Source organism: Furipterus horrens, unplaced genomic scaffold (assembly GCF_987537825.1).
Source record: "Furipterus horrens unplaced genomic scaffold, mFurHor1.1.pri manual_scaffold_3, whole genome shotgun sequence".
Taxonomy (NCBI): Eukaryota; Metazoa; Chordata; class Mammalia; order Chiroptera; family Furipteridae; genus Furipterus; species Furipterus horrens.
This window is the reverse complement of record NW_028327173.1, coordinates 130,549,954-130,568,448: the sequence shown is the minus strand read 5'-3', so window position 1 is coordinate 130,568,448 and position 18,495 is coordinate 130,549,954. Positions and strand designations below refer to the sequence as shown.

The following is an 18,495-nucleotide window of genomic DNA, read 5'->3' as shown; positions in this document are numbered from 1 at the left end:
TGCCACAACTCACTCTGCGTTCGGAGAAAAGGCAAGAATTAAAAGTGTGGCTTGTTAAAATTAAGAAAATTGAGATATGTAGATCATTATGTATGTATTATATATAAAAAGTTGAAAACTTCAAATATCTGGATAATTTCCCTATTTGCTTTCAAACACATAGCAATAGAGACATAGCTGGAACTCATTTTTATTTACTGTTAATCTACCTGGCCTGAGACATGAACACACAAATCCAATCTCATCCTGGCATTAGATTTAAAGTGTAATTTTTAGCACATCATATCACTGTAGCTCCGCTTCTGCACTTAGATGGCAGCACTCCACCAGGAAGCAGAACGTTTTATTATAATGTTAAATGTCTGTGTAGACACATAATCCTTCTCATGTCTCATATATCAGATAGTGGGAACTGGAATGAGTATACAGGGTCTATTGGACAGGGATAAAGACAAAACATTATGTGCAAAAAGGTCAAGTGGTGACATTTTACATATGCATAAGGGGTTCTGTTTTTTCTCAAAATTAAACAAGTTCTTAAATATGGCCCCCCTCAGAATCTTTGGTAAGTAAAAGACTATGTTCACTTCCAAGATGTGGATGACCTGGAGATATACATATAATGTTTTAGTGAAGAAATCTTAGCCCTCATCTCCTTCCAGAAACGAACTTAAATTTCTTCCAAAAACATGCTGGGAAACACTGATGTAAAAACACATTACACATTATTTAATTTAGTCCGCCTGAAACATTTCTGTGCAGCAAGCACACCAAGGCAGATGAATTCCATAATTAAGGAAGATAGAGTTAAAAAAGGATTTACAAAAAAATAGAAACGTTCTGACTTGGACCCTGACCTTTTGACATGAGGTGTTCACTATGAATAACTTCTTATCACACACAATATTTGAAGTTTTTTCTAAGTATTTTTTCTTTTTCTTATAATAAATCTTTATTTTCCTTTATTTTAGACATGTATACACATAATCTGTGGGCTTTGTTTTTTGGAACATGTAGAAGGTAAGATTAGCTTACAGTAAATTCTTCTTGCAATGAAATACAAAGAAAGAAATATTTGCGGAAATACAGTAAACATATTAGGTGAAACAATGAAAGTGAGGCAGGAGAGTTAGCTTAGGAAACAGAGTCCCTGGGCTCTCCCCCTCCCCTCCGCTTCTAGGTGAGGACACTATGGATACGACTTGTGCCTAGACACCTGCCCGTCGCTGCCCCCATCCAATTTCCTGGGATAAGAAACAGTTAAGACAAACACATTCAGCCAGGGTTAGAAACCATGGTGACCTACATCACAGTTTTGAAGCTACTCTGTTCTTCAGATCACCCTTACAGTTCTGAGAAGATCAAAGAAGAGCCACTGTCCAGGAAGGAGGGGCCAAGATGAGCTGTGCCCATGACCAGGCCCCACAGTCAGAAAGCTCAACTACCCACTCCTTCCCCTTGTGCACAGCTGACATAAACTTCCCCCCAGACCCCCTCGGCATGACTCGCTCTGAGTTCGCCTGCATTCCCTTCCTCTGGGCTCATACTATCACTTCATTCAATCTGCTGTGCTCTGTTGAGTCTCTTGACTATTTCTTGAATTCTTCCGTGACTTGTTCTTGAATTCCTTCGTGAACAGTAACAAGAGCTTGGACACTGGCGCTGATCAAGGCCTCCCCTGGCAGCGCCGAAAGTGTAAACTGACCTCTCACTACACACCAAGAAGGTACTCAGACTTGGTATATTTTTCTCTGAAAAAAGGCAAAGTTGACTTCATAATTTAAAAAATCAATAGTTGCAAAAATTTTTATTTTCCCACCCACACTAGGCAAGATTATTCTCTGGTTTTCTATCATAATTATCTCTTCCCCACATACTCTTGATCATCATTTTAGACTAAGAGAAAAAAGCGACGTATTTACATGGCATAGATTTAATCTTGCTCCAAGAAGACCAATTACCATGTTTTTTAGACAAAAACGAAGATCAGGAATACTTTATTGTTTTATTGGCATGCTCTGCAATTCTGTATCATCTGATTCCTTCAGTTGTGGCTACATAATTTGTTCAACAAATATTTACTGAATGCCTACCAGGGGCCAGGCATGTGTTAAGGCATGTTAAGCCCTACGCTGGGCTTTGAGTCAAATACATGTTTTTTTGTTATGATGAAATGATATATCTCCAGTTCCCTAATTAGAAAATTCACATCAAGTTATTTGATCTTGTTCCTTGGAGTCAGACTTAGGACTCAGTGGTGGTGAACTAGTAATAACTAATAAGTATAAAAACTTTACTGGGTTCCAGGCACTGCTGAATTTCACAAATTATCACATTTGATTCTCATGTCTATGAGGTTTCATAGATGATGGAACTGAGGCGTAGGAAGCTTAAGTAACTTATGTAATTTCTGAAGAACTTTTAAATACAAATCTTGTATTTGAATCCAGGAGGCCTAACTCCAGAACCTATGTTCTTTAGACACTATGTTATACATTGCCTTAATTATTTCCATGGACTCAAGTTTATTTAGGACTTGGGTGCCACCTATTCTAAATACTATGCTTCAGGAGCCATGCTATTTAAAGACACCCCACTGCGATCATGCAGACCTTTCTAAGCATGTTGGCTGGATTTCTGAATGCTACCCCTATATCTGTTATGACATCCACCCCGACAATTCACACCGGCCGTTTGGATTTCCTATCTTCCTGACTGACAAGACCTCTTCCCTATACCTTATTCTATTTTTAAACCCATGAACCACCACTGTTGTTCTATTACCAAATCCCTTATGATCTTAAGGCTCCGTTGCCTTTCAAGGTAAAACTCTTAACGTGTTCTCTGATTTCTTTTGCACACAATATACAATCCTGCCTCCCAACCCCAAACCCCCACACAGGGCTCAGTTTTTGAGACAGAATAACAGTTTTTATTGTTATTCTATTAGAGTTGTCCCAATATTTCCCCATTTGCTTTCCTCTAACAGCCCACCTGCTGCTCCCTCATTCAATCCCCACATTGTTGTCCATGTCTATGGGTCATTCATACATGTTCTTTGACTAGTCCTTTTCATGTGTCCATGCCCCTGGTTCTATTTTTCTCATTTTATTTTGTTCATTAGATTCCTCTTATAGGTAAAATCATAAGATACTTGTCTTTCACTCATTGGCTCATTTCACTTTGCATAATATTCTCTGGTTCTACTCGTGTTGTTGTGAAAGGTAGGAGTTCCTTCTTTCTTTCTGCTGCATAGTATTCCATTGTGCAAATGTACCACAGTTTTATCAACTCATCTATGGATGGGCACCTAGGCTGGTTTCAGCACTTGGCTATTATAAATAGCACTACTATGAACATAGGGGTGCACAGGTTCTTTTGAATTGGTGATTCAGGATTCTCTGGGTATAAACCTAGCAGTAGGATCACTGGATCAAAAGGCAGTTCCATTTTTAGCTTTTTGATGAAATTCTATACTGTTTTCCACAGTGCCTGCGCCAGTCCTCATTCCCACCAACAGTGCACTAGGGTTCCCTTTTCTACACATCCTCGCCTGGACTTGATTTGTTAATGATGGCCATTCTGACAGGTGTGAAGTGATATCTCATGGTGGTTAAAATCTGTATCTCTCTTGATGGCTAGTGATGTTAAGCATCTTTTCATGTCTATAGGCCCTCTGTATGTCCTCCTTGGAGAAGTGTTTGTTCAGATCCTTTGTCCATTTTTTAATTGGATTGTTTGTCTTCCTGGTGTTGAGTCATATGAGTTCTTTATATATTTTGGAGATCAAACCCTTGTCTGAGGTATCATTGGCAAATATGTTCTCCCATACAGTCAGTTCCCTTTTCATTTTGATGATGGTTTCTTTAGCTGTGCAAAAGCTTTTTAATTAGATGTAGTCCCATTTATTTATTTTTTCCTTTATTTCCCTTGCCCTAGGAGATATACTGGTGAAAATATTGCTGCATGGGGTATCTGAAATTTTCCTGCCTATGTTTTGCTCTAGTACTGTTACGGTGTCACGGCTTATATTTAAGTCTTTTATCCATTTTGAGTTTATTCTGGTGTATAGTATAAGTTGGTGGTCTACTTTCATTTTTTTGGATGTACCACTTCAGTTCTCCCAACACCATTTATTGAAGAGGCTATTTTTATTCCATTGTATGCTCATTGAAGGAAAATGGTTCTTGGATAATAAAATGGAAGAATGATAGCAAAATAGTCAAAATTAGGGAGAAAGCATCCTGCAGGGAAAAACATCAGAATTCAGTGTTTGGCTTTAGGCTGGTTGGTTTGAGATATGAGTGGCACAGCAAAGTGGAGATGCCCTGAAGTCATAAATATTAGACTGAAGCGCCCACGAAAGATCAGATCTCAAGAAAGACCTGTGAAGAGAGGACAGATGTTGCTTTCAAAATAATGACCTCACTCTGGGAATGAGTTAACCGTTTAGATGAATGGAAGGAGAAGTTCAAGGAGACAGCTGCAGGAGTTGTCAGGGAAAGAGAAAGTGCAGGGGTGAAGTGAGGAGCAAGACTGGGAAAGGAGCAAAGAATCAACACTGCTGAAGGATTGAAATTAGTCAAATGGGAGAAAGACTAAAACACAGTCAAAGTGTGTTGGGTACAGGTAGGGCACAGGCGTATGGCAAAGAGAGTCTTGCATTTTCTTAAGAAAGATGTGAAAACCAAAGATGAGAAGGGAATTTATGAACAAGAATTGGAAGTGGAGCAGAGCATGAATCTGCAGTGCAGCAGCACCGAAGGGAGAACTGGGCCTCAGCGGCCAGAGGCAGCCCAGATAAATTCAGATCCGTTTTTATTGTTGTTTTATTTTGGGGTGAAGAGAGACTTGAATGAGGAAAGGAGGAATGCCTCACAATACAGAAACAAGAATTATAGGGGTAATATTATAAGTGCATTGCAAGGGGATACACTCAATTTATGACTGTAAAATTCTCATGTATTTTTCTATATTCTATATTCTACATTCTATGTTCAGTACTTTTATAATTCCAAAATGCTACCATACATTGTACCATAAACGGAAGCTGGTATTGTTCCTCATATAGACAAATAAAAGATGGTAACTAAAAAAAAGAAGAAAAATAACAGTCTGTCAATTAGAATTATATTAATAAATATTATTCTTAAGCTTTTTATGCATTGGGATATTGTAATGTTCAAAAATAAAAATTAATGTTGACTGAATAAGCACGTGTTGATAATAAATTATATTAAATATATCATACCAATATTACTTTAGATTTTAAATTTCTAAGTTTTCTACAACATACTTGCATCTCCTTATAAAGGTCAGTTTTTCAGTGATATCCCTAATAATCATAAAAACATATTTATTTTTTATTTTGTTGACATGAACAGAGAAAATAATAATTTTAAATTTACCATGTACTTTCAATCAAGTTACAAAATTTAAAATAATAATATAATTAGGATTCTTGGAAACTCTATGAAATAATTTTAACATCTACATTAAGTAACATCATTCTGAAACACATACTAATAATGCAGTATTTATGGGTAATAAAAACCGCTATTCTCAATAATATAAGAAAAAACTATGCTGTAAGATCAACACTTGCCTTAATTTTTTAAAGTATATTTTATTGATTATATTGTTACAATAGTTCCAATTTTTTCCCCTTTGCTCCCCTCCGCCCAGCACCCCCCTCCCACAACAATCCCACCCCCCAACACTTGCCTTAATTTTTAACTGCTGAAAAATATCTAAAGAGTTTGGTTGTCTAATGACTGAATTAGACCTTGGAAAGCCTTTGCCTAGGTTATATAGAGATGATGAAATAAAAACAAAAACAAAAACAATTCTATTTCTTTGTACATTCCAAAGTTTTACAACCTTTAAGTCTTGTATAAGCTAAGGTACTATTTTACAAACATAGAAAGAAATCTAAATTTGACCAGCAGACTAACAGATTGCATGAGGACTTTCAAAATCAGCCACTTCAACCCACATGATCCCCTTCTAGAGAATCAGAAGGAGGGAGGGGGCAGGACAGAAGTTCTTAGACTCCAGGTACAGCCAGAAACTAGGACACTAACTCTCATAAGTTAGGCCCCACGGGCAGAGGATACCAAATGCTTCTGGGTATCACTTTTATATCCAGAGGGATAGAGATCTGTTCCTCAAGATTAGTGAAAGATAAACTTCGAATGACTTGAAATCACAGTATTTTTTTTTTTTTTTTGAAAATATCAAGCTGTAAGTCAAAAATCCAACCCTTAACTTCTATCTCCACTACACCTTTAATTTAATTTTCAGGTTCAAAAAAGTCATTTTTTTTTTTATATTAGAAATACAAATGGAGCAATGAAGACTTTCAAAGAAAAAATCACACACAATCTTCCTTAACTAAGTAACCACTTAACCATTAACAGCAATGTAGTCTAGACTTTTGCTACCTGGTTGGACATTAAGCATGTTATTTTATGTGATAAGATGGTGTTTCTGGACTTCTGGCAAGATGGAGGTGTAGACATACACACTGCATCTCCCTCCACAACTAAGAAGGAATAAAACTACCTAAAAACTAGAAACAACCAGAAGTTCCAGAAAATCAAATTGCATGGAAGTCCAGCAAACAAAGATATAAAGAAGAAATACTCATCTGGACAGGTAGGAGGGGCGGAGCTGGGGTGGAGAGAACGGGGTGTGGTGGTGGCAGCAGCAGTGTCAGCAGCAGTAGCAGGCCCGCAGGAAGTGCAGTCACACAGTCACCAGGGAAAATCAAGCCTCATTGCTTCTGACTGTGCAGACCAGTGGGGGTTGGGGTGGAGGCAGAAACTGCTGGTTTCAGCAAAGACCGCTTGTTTAAAAGGCCCCCAAGGTCCTAGAACGTCTGCAGACCCACCTACCCTGGGAACCACTTCCAGAGCAGCAGCTAGAGGGGCACCAGTCCAGTGTGGAAGTGGGAGAGGTGCCTGGAAAAGGGACGAGTGCTGCGCAGGTGGCACTGTTCCCTCTCAGACCCCTCCTCCACATACAGTGCCACAATGTGGTGAAACAGGTTGCCCTGTATCGACAAATCCCTAAGGTTCTGCCCCTTACAACATAACAGGAGCAACAGCTCTATCTGGGACACAGAGACAAACAAACACAGGAGCCTGTCAGAATGAGGAGACAGAGAAGTATGGCCCAAAAGGGGGAACGGATCAAGGTTTCAGTGGCAGAACTAGGAAACGAGAAGATTGCCAACATAACAGATGAGGAGATAGACAACCTAACACATGAAGAATTCAAAACACTGGTGATAAAGATGCTCACAGGCTTGACAGATATGCTTGAGTATGGCAAATTCATAAGAGAAGAGGTGAAGGCTATGCTAAGTGAAACGAAGGAAAATCCACACAAAACCAATGGTGAAGGGAAGGAAACTGGGGTTCAAATCAATGATTTGTAACATAAGGAAGAAAAAAACAGTCAAACAGTGCAGAATGAGGAAACAAGAATTGAAAAAAATGAGAAAAACTTCCCAAATTTTGTGTAGGAGATGGACATACAGGTCTGGGAAGCACAGAGAGTCCTGGGCAAGCTGGACCCAGAGGGGACCACACAGGACACATCATGACTGAGATGCCAAAGGTGAAAGGTAAAGAGAGAGTCCTGGGGGCAGCAAGAGAGAGGCTGAGAGTTGCCTACAGGGGGGTGCCTATAGGACTATCAGCTGATTTCTCAGAGAACACTTTGCAGGCAGGAAGGGACTGGCAAGTAGTATTCAATGTGATGAAAAGCAACCTACAACCAAGATTACTCTATCCAGCACAGCTATCATTTGGAATGGAAGGGCAGATGAAGTGCTTTCCAGACAAGGTGAAGCTAAAGGAGTTCATCATTACGAAGCCATTATTATATGAAATGTCAAAGGGACTTAATTAAGAAAAAGAAGAACAAGACGATGAACACTAAAATGACAACAAACTCACAACTATCAACAACTGAATCTAAAAAATAACAAAATCCAACTAAGCAAACCAGAATAGGAACAGAATCATAGGTATGGGGATCATTTGGAGGGTTATCAGCTGGGAGAGGGGAGGAGGAGAAATGGGGAAATGGTGCAGGGACTAAGAAGCATAATCAGTTGGTACAAAATAGACAGGGGGAAGTTAAGAATAATATAGGAAAGGGTGAAGCCAAAGAACTTATATGCACGACCCATGGACATGAACTAAGGGGGGTGGATTGCTGGAGGGAAGGGAGGTACTGGTCAGAGGGGAACAAAGGGGAAAAAACTGGAACTACTGTAACAACATAATCAATAAAATATACTTAAAAAAAAGATGGTGTTTCTGTACAATTTTATTTCAACAAATACTCATTTGGCAAATATTTGCTAAACACCTAATATGTCTCTGATGTTCAGGATATATTAGTAGATAAAACAGTGGTATCTCCCCTCCTGACAGGTATATTTGAGTTGGAGGGTCTGGGGCTGCGGAGAGAACCCACAACAAATATAATAAATAAAATTCTATAATAAGCTAGAAGGTGATAAGTGTTGTGGGGGAATAAAAAACACAGACCAGAGTAAGAGGGGTACAGGGGCAGGAGTGGGAAGGTGTTTGAGCAAATGGTAGTTTTAAATAAGGTGTGAGAGGGATGCTTGCATAGCTGGTGATATTTGAATGACTCAAAGGAGGAGAACTGGAACTCCACTGTTTCTGGATATTGAATTATAAACTTTCCTGAGAGGTTGATATATCTGACAATCATAAAAGAGTTCAAATATTTTTTTCGTCTGTTTCAGTTAGACTTGATGAGTTCCCTATTTTTGGTGAACAAAGTTTGAAACAATGGCAACTTTAGAAGAAAGTATGAACTCCTGAACCTGGTAACTGCATCTAATTAACCCAAGCCTTAATAAGACTCATTGTACAGGTTATGTGACTGAGAATTCAACACTTAAATATGTAGCAAAGTAAAGGCATAGCTGCATGATATAAGTTAAAGACCTGTGAGAGCAAGGACCTCTGTGCCTTTGTCCCCATTTATCAACTGGATGCAGAACAGTGCTAACTTAGTTCATGGTATGTATTCGACAAATATGAGTAGGATGAATGAAGCAAAAAATGGCTGGGGACAACGGGGATGTAACAAGTGATGAGGATTTTTGAGATTTCAGGCCATAATACGAGAAAGCTGTTTGACCTCTTCATATACTCACGGGGCATAATTTGACTTTCAATCTATCATTTTTTAAGAAAAGCATGTTATTATAATAAAAAAAATTGTGCCAAATGTCCGATTATTGCATCTGAGTTTTTGACTACACCTATTCTTTTATTTATGTGTTGATTTATTTATTTTAAAAGGGTGCAAATGAAAGTATTTTTTAAAAGATGGTATTCATTTTTAGAGAAGGAAAAGGAGGGAGAAAGAGGAGAGAAATAACAATGTGAGAAACTGATCGGCTGCCTCTTGCATGTGGCCAACTGGGGACCAAATCTGCAACTCAGGCATGTCCCTAAACCCTGAATCAGACAAGTGACCTTCTGCTTTGTGGAACAATGCTCAACTAACTGAGCCACACATTCAGGGCTGTACCTATTCTTTTAGAAGAGGAGATGGGAGGCAGTTTACAGTCAGGTATCTTTTATTTTTCTACCTCACTGCAGAGGTAGCAGCCTGGGCTGACAGGCTCAGGAGAGCCAATTAAAAGGCCCCCCAAAATAAGACCTTCAACGTCTAGTCAGTCTTACAACTGCAACGAGATGTGGGACACAGCTGTGTGAACCCATAAAGTCCTCTCATGTCCTGTAAGTTAGTATAAATATCTGTCCAATGCCAACTGTGGAGGTGGCCATGCTGCAAAGGAATCTGCCTTTGGGACACCATGTAGAATAGGAGACCAGGAGAGCAAGGGAACATGTCATTTACTAAGTTTCAAATGTCATCTGCAGCTCAATGTTGCCGTTAAGAATTTTTAAAAAAAAATCTTTTTTGTTAACTGATTATTAAGCACTGAGCTTTGAATCTGTGAATTGCATCTTCAAAGCTGTGGTTATCTTCTTCCCTATAAAAACCGAGCATTAATGTAGTAGTCCTCTGTTACATTAGTTGTCCAAAAGCACAAAAACGCCATCTTTAGAAATTCTCAATCCTACGAAGGTCTGTTATTATTTTTAGCTTTCTGTATACACGAGCTTCTTTAGGACAGAAATCATATCTTTTTCAACTTCTAATTGTATGAAACCCAATAAATGGCAGCTAAATGAAACAAAAAAATGAAGAAATTCAATCTGTTTCATTTTGTTAGCAATGTTCAAATGAAAATTATTCAATAGAACTATGAATTAGAAATTATGATCAGCATGCATGACAAGTAGAGAATTATGGCAATTATATAAAAATGGTCATTTATCAATGTTCTAAATTTTCTAGACTGGATAGCTAGTTTGACCATATTTAGCATGCAATTGCTCAATTTCCTTCCAGTCTATAAAAAATGTTTTAATGTTTGAAAAATTATATATACCACATAACATATTTTATTAACAAATTCTGCTTTTAAAAAGGGGCTGTTATTAATGAGAAGAGTTAAGTAACATGCTCAATATTAAATAAAAGATTTACAGTAAGTGACAAAGAAGACATAAATAACTTCAAGTTATGTGATTCTTAGACACATATTACTCATTTACCCGATATGCTGACAGTTACACACTGAATTCATATAATTATGAAAGGAAAATGTTTATGAAGGCAAGGTAATTTATAATGTAAAACAATTGTTTCAGCATGTCCACTATGAGCAAATGCTGAAACATTACCCATTTAATGAATATTAATAGTATATTAAAACCTACAATTAAGTACATAAAAAAGAACAACTGCTTCCCAATCTTAGGAAAGATACCACCCATCCAGTAGTTGAACACTTAACCTGCCTTTTTAGTAACTGTAGTGTTTCTAAATACCTACTCCACACATTTGGATAACTTTTTAATGTTTTGCCGAAGTTGAGGGGATATTGCATAGCTTCCAAATGAAAAACAAATGAGTACCTGTAGAATTGCAACTTCATTACGAAGCTGGCTTTCTTGTTTTGTTGGAAATCTTAATTTGTCAATGATTTTGATAGCTACATCTCTTCCTGTTTTACGATGTTTTCCTTTAAAATAAAAAGAGAAATATTAGCATAAGGTTATTAAATACCTATATTAAAGAACTCCAGAATTTATAGGAACACTTACAGAAATTATAAGAATGTTTCACCAAATAAATTAACATTTCTGATGTGCATTGACTTATATCCATAAAGATTTCATTTCTTGGCTTCATTATTCTAAATCATACATGTACTATGAAATAAGCCACAACTTAAAACACAAAAAAATTGGAACATTAAAGCCATACGTATCAACAGCCTATTATTTTCTCATAAAAACACATGCTTAGAAACAGAGTATTGAGCTACTTAATGTAGAAAATAGAGTGCTCTTCTTAAGAAAGTAGAGTTTTAAATTCCTTATAAACTAATGTGTATTATAATGGAAAGAGTAAAAATCTTGGCTCTGTCACTCACTAGCTTCGTGGTCTTAAGCAAATCAATTGTTTTCTGAGTTTTAGGTGCCTCCATCTTCAATGATGGGATTAAGAGAATTAGATGATATAAGATAGGTAAAGTACACACAGTGTCCAGACAACGATACACACTCAAAAAATGTTAGTTATCAGCATCATTGTCATCATCATTATGACATTATAGGCCATCTGCATACAACACATCCCATTTAATTCTCACAACAGATCTTTGAGAGAATCTATAGGGCACCCTTAATCTCTTAACTTCTATGCTACTATATGCACTTAAGTATATAATATAGTAATGTTAACTGAGTGTAAAAATGAAAATGAAGCAAAAATGGACCTAATTACTCAAATTCTTTTGTCACATACAAACTAATTTGAGATTCCATTATTTCAACATTGGTTGAAAATCTAGTGTTTCTTCCCCTATACCTCAGTCTTGCTGCTCTTTCTGACACATTCCAGACTGCTTCCTTTCACTACCAAGTTGTCTTATTTTCATGTTCTCTACTTCCTTAACACTGTTCCTTATTCTTGGACTCACTGCATGTTCTATCTCCACTTAGTCCTTTTTCTGCAGCTACTCTCTTCAAGGTCACAGCTTCTTTTGTTTCTATTCCTCTGTCACTACTGTGCTTGACTTCTTTTCTGAGACTCTGTCCTCATCTACTTCATTCTCTATGTGTCTCGTCTCAACTTTCCTGTCTTCCTTGTGGCGTCCTCCTCCTGAGTCTTCCCCTTCAATGGTGAATGGTACAAATTATCTGGTACCTGCTGGTCTCTCTAACTTCATCTCCCACACCTGCCTCACCCCTGCATTATGTGCAGTTATGGGTATTTATCATGCTCTATATACAATGACTTATTTTTGCACGTGATTATTACACAGTAGAGCAATACTCTGTGATGTGCTTGGTCTACTCTATTGCACTGTTATTCATGCATTAACAGAAAGCCCAATGGTTGCTAACTCATTGATAGGTTTGCCATCAAAAAAATCATTTGAGCATTTTATGAGAATCAAAATCCCTTTGTAAAATAGAGCAGAATTTGATTAATTTGTAACTAAAAAGCACAATACTGTATTATAGTTCTAGTAATACTGAATAAAACATTATAATTATTTCAATCATCCCCACCTCACAAAAAAGATAATTTATTACTGATTATATTAAGGAACTAAAAGTTATAATGTCCTTTTATAGTGCAGGTAAAACATTAACATTAAATGTTTTTTAAAGACTTGAAAAATATAATAGAACTGGCTAAAATCTAAAACAGCAGTGATTAAAATAATAAATTTACCAAATAAGCTTGACAATAAGAAAAAAGATAAAAATTTAGTATTTCATTTCAAAAGTTAAAAAAATAATTGCAAACCTTAACGAAATACATACATTCTTAAGGATATTAGAATTAAAATTTTTTGTGTGTTTAGTTACATGATTGAATTTCTACAGAGTTCTGATAAAATATCCTAAAAGGAAATGGAACTAATTCGTTTATAAATTACAACATCCTGGACTCTCAAATTTTATCTAAAAAAAACCCACAATATTTAACCAGCATTGTGTATAGAGTTTGTCCATATTTAAGCAAAAGAAGTTTTTTAGGAGTAGAAAAATGTCTTTTTCAAAACATGAATGTACCTATTTTCCAAATAGTGACTAATTCAAGAGAAATTTCTAAAAAAGGAAAAGAGAGATTTACGTACAACCGTATATACACATAGGTCTCGTCTTTTATATTTTTCTTGGAGATACTACTTTTATAAACACAAGTAGCTAAGTTTTTAAATTAGTAAAAATACTTAATGACTAACCTACCTCCATAAACAATTCCAAACTGCCCCGAACCTAGTACTTCGTCAGGAAAAATCTGATATACTGTGCTGATGTCCTATAGGTGGAAGTCCAATGAAAAAAAACATGACGTGGAACAAAACATTAGTCCTAATAAATTACATCATGCTATTAAGTATATTGTATAATATTAAAATACTTAATAAATATTTAAACAAATTGCAAATGCTAGATGAAATCTGCAATATGACCATAATGTTCCAAGTACACTCTTCAATTAATGTAATATTGTAATGTTTTGAAAACTATTCTGCTCTTAAGCAGCAGAGTAATATCCATGAAATCTGTCTCATTAGAGATAAATAAGACTTAAGCCTATAGAATATCATTTAGTGTCAATATTCAAAAAAGGACTGGCTTATTGAGATGGCTATTTAAAAATATGGGTTAAATAATCCTAAATCGGTGTCAGTCCTGAGTCCAACCACTCCATTCTTTATGGCTAGAATGTGAAGCTGCTCCTTTACCTATCATCCACATCCCGAGGAATGTAAACAGGGGTGGAGGGGGGTTGCTGAATTGCTGTGAGTGACGGGCAGACACTGTGGAAGGATGGCACTCCGCTATGAAATTCTCATCTGTGAGGTAACGAGTCTTCCGTTTCCACCACTCCTGGCGGTAACAAGCCCCAGATGTCTACTCTTTTTCTCTTTGAAATAATAATTGCTAAACAAAGTCTTATGTTTTAATCTATGTTTAATCTATGGCTGTGATTTGGTGACCACACTTACTAAAGCATAACACAACACCTTTCCACTGTACGTATTTCTGTTACATCCTATGGAATTTTCTGCGTATCTTCCACTCATATGCTCTTTTGGTCCTTTCAAAATTAAGTCCTTTTACATCAAATCCTACCCTTGTCATATCCCATATATTCTTATCATTTTCTTTTGTCCTTTTCCCTAGAAAAACACAAGTTGTCTCCATCCTGTGACCCCTTCAGTGTTTATGGGGTGTGTTCAAGGTTGTCTGGGGATAAGAAAGTGAATTAACACTACTCCAGCATTCTGAGTCCAAGTTATTCCATCTTTCTCTGCTAGCTAATGGTCCACCCAGAATTTTTAGTGGGCAACTGTGGCCAGACAGGGTGGAACAACCCCACAGGGATCTGGAATTTCCCAAAGGCTTAGAAGTTAACCTATATTTCTCAAAGTATTCTCTGGCTAAGCATAAGCAACAGAAACCTGCAGAGCTTTAGAAAGCTATCTTGTGATAGACAGCATAAAAATTCAACTAACCTTCACAATGAAATTTCTAATTCTCTCTAATCTTTGGTTTTCAGTTTACTTTATGCCAATTTAGCAAAGGTTACCAAGCTGTATGAGAGATAAATGGTTTCATGGAGTTTATTCTTTAAAAAACAAACTTAGATCAGTGTAAATAAGGCAATAAACTCTCCACTTTTGGTCACAGGTAAAGTGGGCAAAACATAGCAAAAGGTCTGAGTCACAGGATGAAGTGAGAAAGGCCTTATTACTTCTGGGCAACTTGCCATAGTGACAAAGTGTAACAGATAAAGCAAACAGATGACAAAGCATAAATGATTTCATAATATGTCTGATCTATAATTTTCATAAACTGAGCCTAAAGGATGGAGTTACGTGGCCCAGGTGACAAAGGTGCTAGAGTGTAGACCCATAAAATCTACTTTATGCATCTTTCTGGGGTTTCCTTGATATGTCTAACTGACTGTAAGAACATTTGCAACTCCTAGTCATATGAAAACACTCCTCAGTAGCAATCAAGAAATGATAATAAGGGCATGTTTAAGCAATTCATGCAACTCAAAAAATTATCTTATTTGGTATTGTGTAATATGACCCATTAAAATTCTAGTACCAAGATGGGCAAACATGTGAAAAATCAGGGATTGCATTATAATTGCTTCTCTGAGATGAATAATAGGTATTTAGCTCTCAACATTATAGTATAGATTATAGAAAAATCATCAAAAGAATACATATAATGGAATGTGTCTGAAATCTTATGAAAGAAAAGTATCCAGATAGACAGTATTTTATTTTCTAGAAAATACTAAAAAACTTAAAATATTAGGTAAATAAAACTGTATTTTAAGATGCTTTTATTTTCTAATTAAAAAATCACATTCCCAAGTTTTGTATTAGTAAGTACACACTCACCACATTTTCTTGAATCTGGCAATTTGATACCGAAATACTCACAGAAATATCTCCTGGAAACACAAGTTAAAAATACACAAAAAGAAGTAAGAGAGGTAATAGCATAACAAGTAAACACATGCTTACTAATTGAGCTGCAGGGACATTTTAATATCATAGCAATTAGATTTTTCTATAGAAATTTCTTTTAGAATATTTCTTTCTACTATTATAGATTTATTCAGTACTTGGCTTTGAAAAATAATATTTTCTCAGTTTAGAGATTAGTGTCAAATTCAAACACTGGCTTGCCACTTTGTAGCTCTGGTACACATTGAAACAACTTAATCTCTCTAGCTCCTAATTTCCTCACCTGTAAAATAAGCAAATCATTAATGTCTACGTGTTGGGGTTGTTTTAGGCATTAAATTACATACCTTATGTAAAATGTTTAGCCCAAAAAGGGGCATATATATTTTACTAATATGTACATTAGTTGTAGAAATCAATTAAAAAGTTATTATAGATGATCAGATAATACACTGTGGTGTGAAAAACAGAGGTTCTGTCCCACAGGTTTCATTATTGATAATCATTGTGAAATTTAAAATTACATTTTTATATATCTCTTCCTGTCAAATATTTTTTTAAAAATTCACCCTCAATATTTGATCCTGGCTCCATTTTCATAGAATCTATCTCATTCTACTAATGACACAGATTTGTTCCTGGGATAAAATTTTCAAGACTTTCCAAGTACTCTGCACACCATGTACACACAGAGTAGTGTGTTATGTGGTTTTCAGGAAACATGTTAATGCAGATGTGCAAATAGCAAGACTGGCATTCCAGGTCAAGCTCAAGAATACTTTCTTTTATGACCAGTAGCTCTAGGTTTCTGCTATTATTTAATATTTGGGTTTCCATGAATTTGCTGGAATTTTAAGAAAAAATAAAAATAAGACAATTAATGAATGAAACAGCTTGATATGTTATATGTTACCAAATAAACTAAATCATCCCCCAGAAAGCTCTCTTCTCCTGTTCTACAGATGGAAAACTAGCAGACTCACTGTGAGAGCTGGTTCCTGCACCTACAGACGAGCCCTTGGGAATCACAGGCATGAGGGCATGCTGGATCGCCATCTCCCACATCCGGGCCACGTCTGCACCAATGCCACTGGTGAGGACACTGCCATTTGGTGGTGGGCTGGAAGGACTGACCACATTCTCTCCCACATAATACACTACATTTGCTGTAGTGATCTCAAAACAGTGAGGATTGGCCCCATCAGGAATTAAAGCTGAAGGTTTTGCTGGTTCCAGAGATAAAATTTCTGATAAAGGAATTTCCTGTGGAAGCAAGAGTGTGCCAAATGTAGTTTACCAAAAATATGTAAACTTCCAAATAACATTCAAACCGGGAATATATGCGAAATGACATTACAAATGGTCATCATTTATATAAAATGGTTTTGTAAAACACAGACTATTACTAAGCACATTTTTTAAATACCTTTGCTAGGGGAAACATAATCATCTTGTTTTCCCAGAAAAACTTAAGTGTTTTTTTTTTCACTATGTCCATGTGGCAAGAATAAGTATCAATAAGAATACTGATTTTGAATCTGCCTCACCTCAAAATCTGACTTAGAATATAAATGATATTTTTATAACAAGTGAGGTAGAATTACAACACTTTTGAAATGCATTTGGGTATGTATGGCAGTTTTTAAGTTTTAACACTTCTTTAAGGCACTGGAAATGATTCATACAATTTGACTTCATACATGTTAATATAATAATAAAGCCAAGTGAACAGTTTTAATGAGGAAAACCACAGTGACTGGTTTTAAAAGCAATTGCTTTAAGGACACTTTTAATATTAAAAAATTAATCACCACATTGTCTCCCAGAAGGTATGGAGTGACTAAGGCATAATAACTTTCTAAATATATTTTTATTTAAAAAACTAATGAGATTTCCTTTTTCCATTAGAGCTGTGTCAAGTGGCCATGGAGAATCACATCAACTAAGCCTGAGCCTGCATTAAGTTTGAAGGAGCAAGTATAAACTGTTTTCACTATGAATTTCTTTTGGAACCATGTTTTACTGGGTGGTACACTATGCTACATCTGTATTATTTCATGTACAGAGACAGAATGAAAATTGTTGCCAAATTTTTCTCTACAGCAGTGCTCCTTATGAATATTGTCAATGCATGGAGAAATCAATGTTTCTTAATTACTCCCAGTGATGCCGCAAGACTATAGAGAGAAAAAAGAAGCAGAAAAAGAAAAAAAAGCTAGATGTAGTAGATTTCAGAAATTTACTTTTAGCTAATCTTCATGACCTTAAATTTTCTGTTTAAATCACACATCTCTGCTAAAATATTCAATTAGCTTCCCCTCCCCCACCATCATTCTATGCAACCAGAGCACTCCCCAAGGAAATCAGAATTCACAGATCACTATCATGGGGTCACAACCTGACTCCTCCAAAATTTAAATTACAGAGAAGAAAAAGTATTTCTTAGAGCAAGCACAAAAACAATCATGTATGTTGAATTACTCTGCATTTCGGATACTCCACATTCCCATGTAGAGGGGGCATGAGACTCCAATCATGAAAAGAGCCACCCTTACTTACCTTGTAGTACCTGCTTCCTGTGTCATTTTGAAAGAGTGTAATGCATTTGCTATCCAATCTCCAATAGTGCCGTTTCCGCTGAAACAGAAGTTAGATTCAGGATCTTTTAAAAACTTTAAAAATACCTAATATTGATAAAATTAAAACATTTTCCAATGGGGACAAGACTGGATGGTGGTAAATGCATAAAAGACTCAGACTCAATTTCATATACTAGAAGGTGACTTTTTAGCAAATGTGTGATAAGTTTTCACATCTACATCAAGAGTTATGAATAATAAAGGAGATGA

The 18,495-nt window shown here is 36.2% G+C and overlaps 1 protein-coding gene across 1 annotated transcript in view; it reads right to left on the bottom strand.

The window, feature by feature from the left end:
* Nucleotides 1–18,495, bottom strand: part of PRKD1 (protein kinase D1) — a 328,190-nt gene that overhangs the window by 28,340 nt on the left and 281,355 nt on the right. The window contains exons 9-13 of the mRNA XM_090270173.1: nt 18,206–18,283; nt 16,630–16,909; nt 15,578–15,630; nt 13,398–13,470; nt 11,046–11,152 (exon numbers count right to left, since the gene is read on the bottom strand). Coding sequence (XP_090126299.1) covers nt 11,046–11,152; nt 13,398–13,470; nt 15,578–15,630; nt 16,630–16,909; nt 18,206–18,283 — 591 coding nt within the window. The remainder of the gene's footprint in view (nt 1–11,045; nt 11,153–13,397; nt 13,471–15,577; nt 15,631–16,629; nt 16,910–18,205; nt 18,284–18,495) is intronic.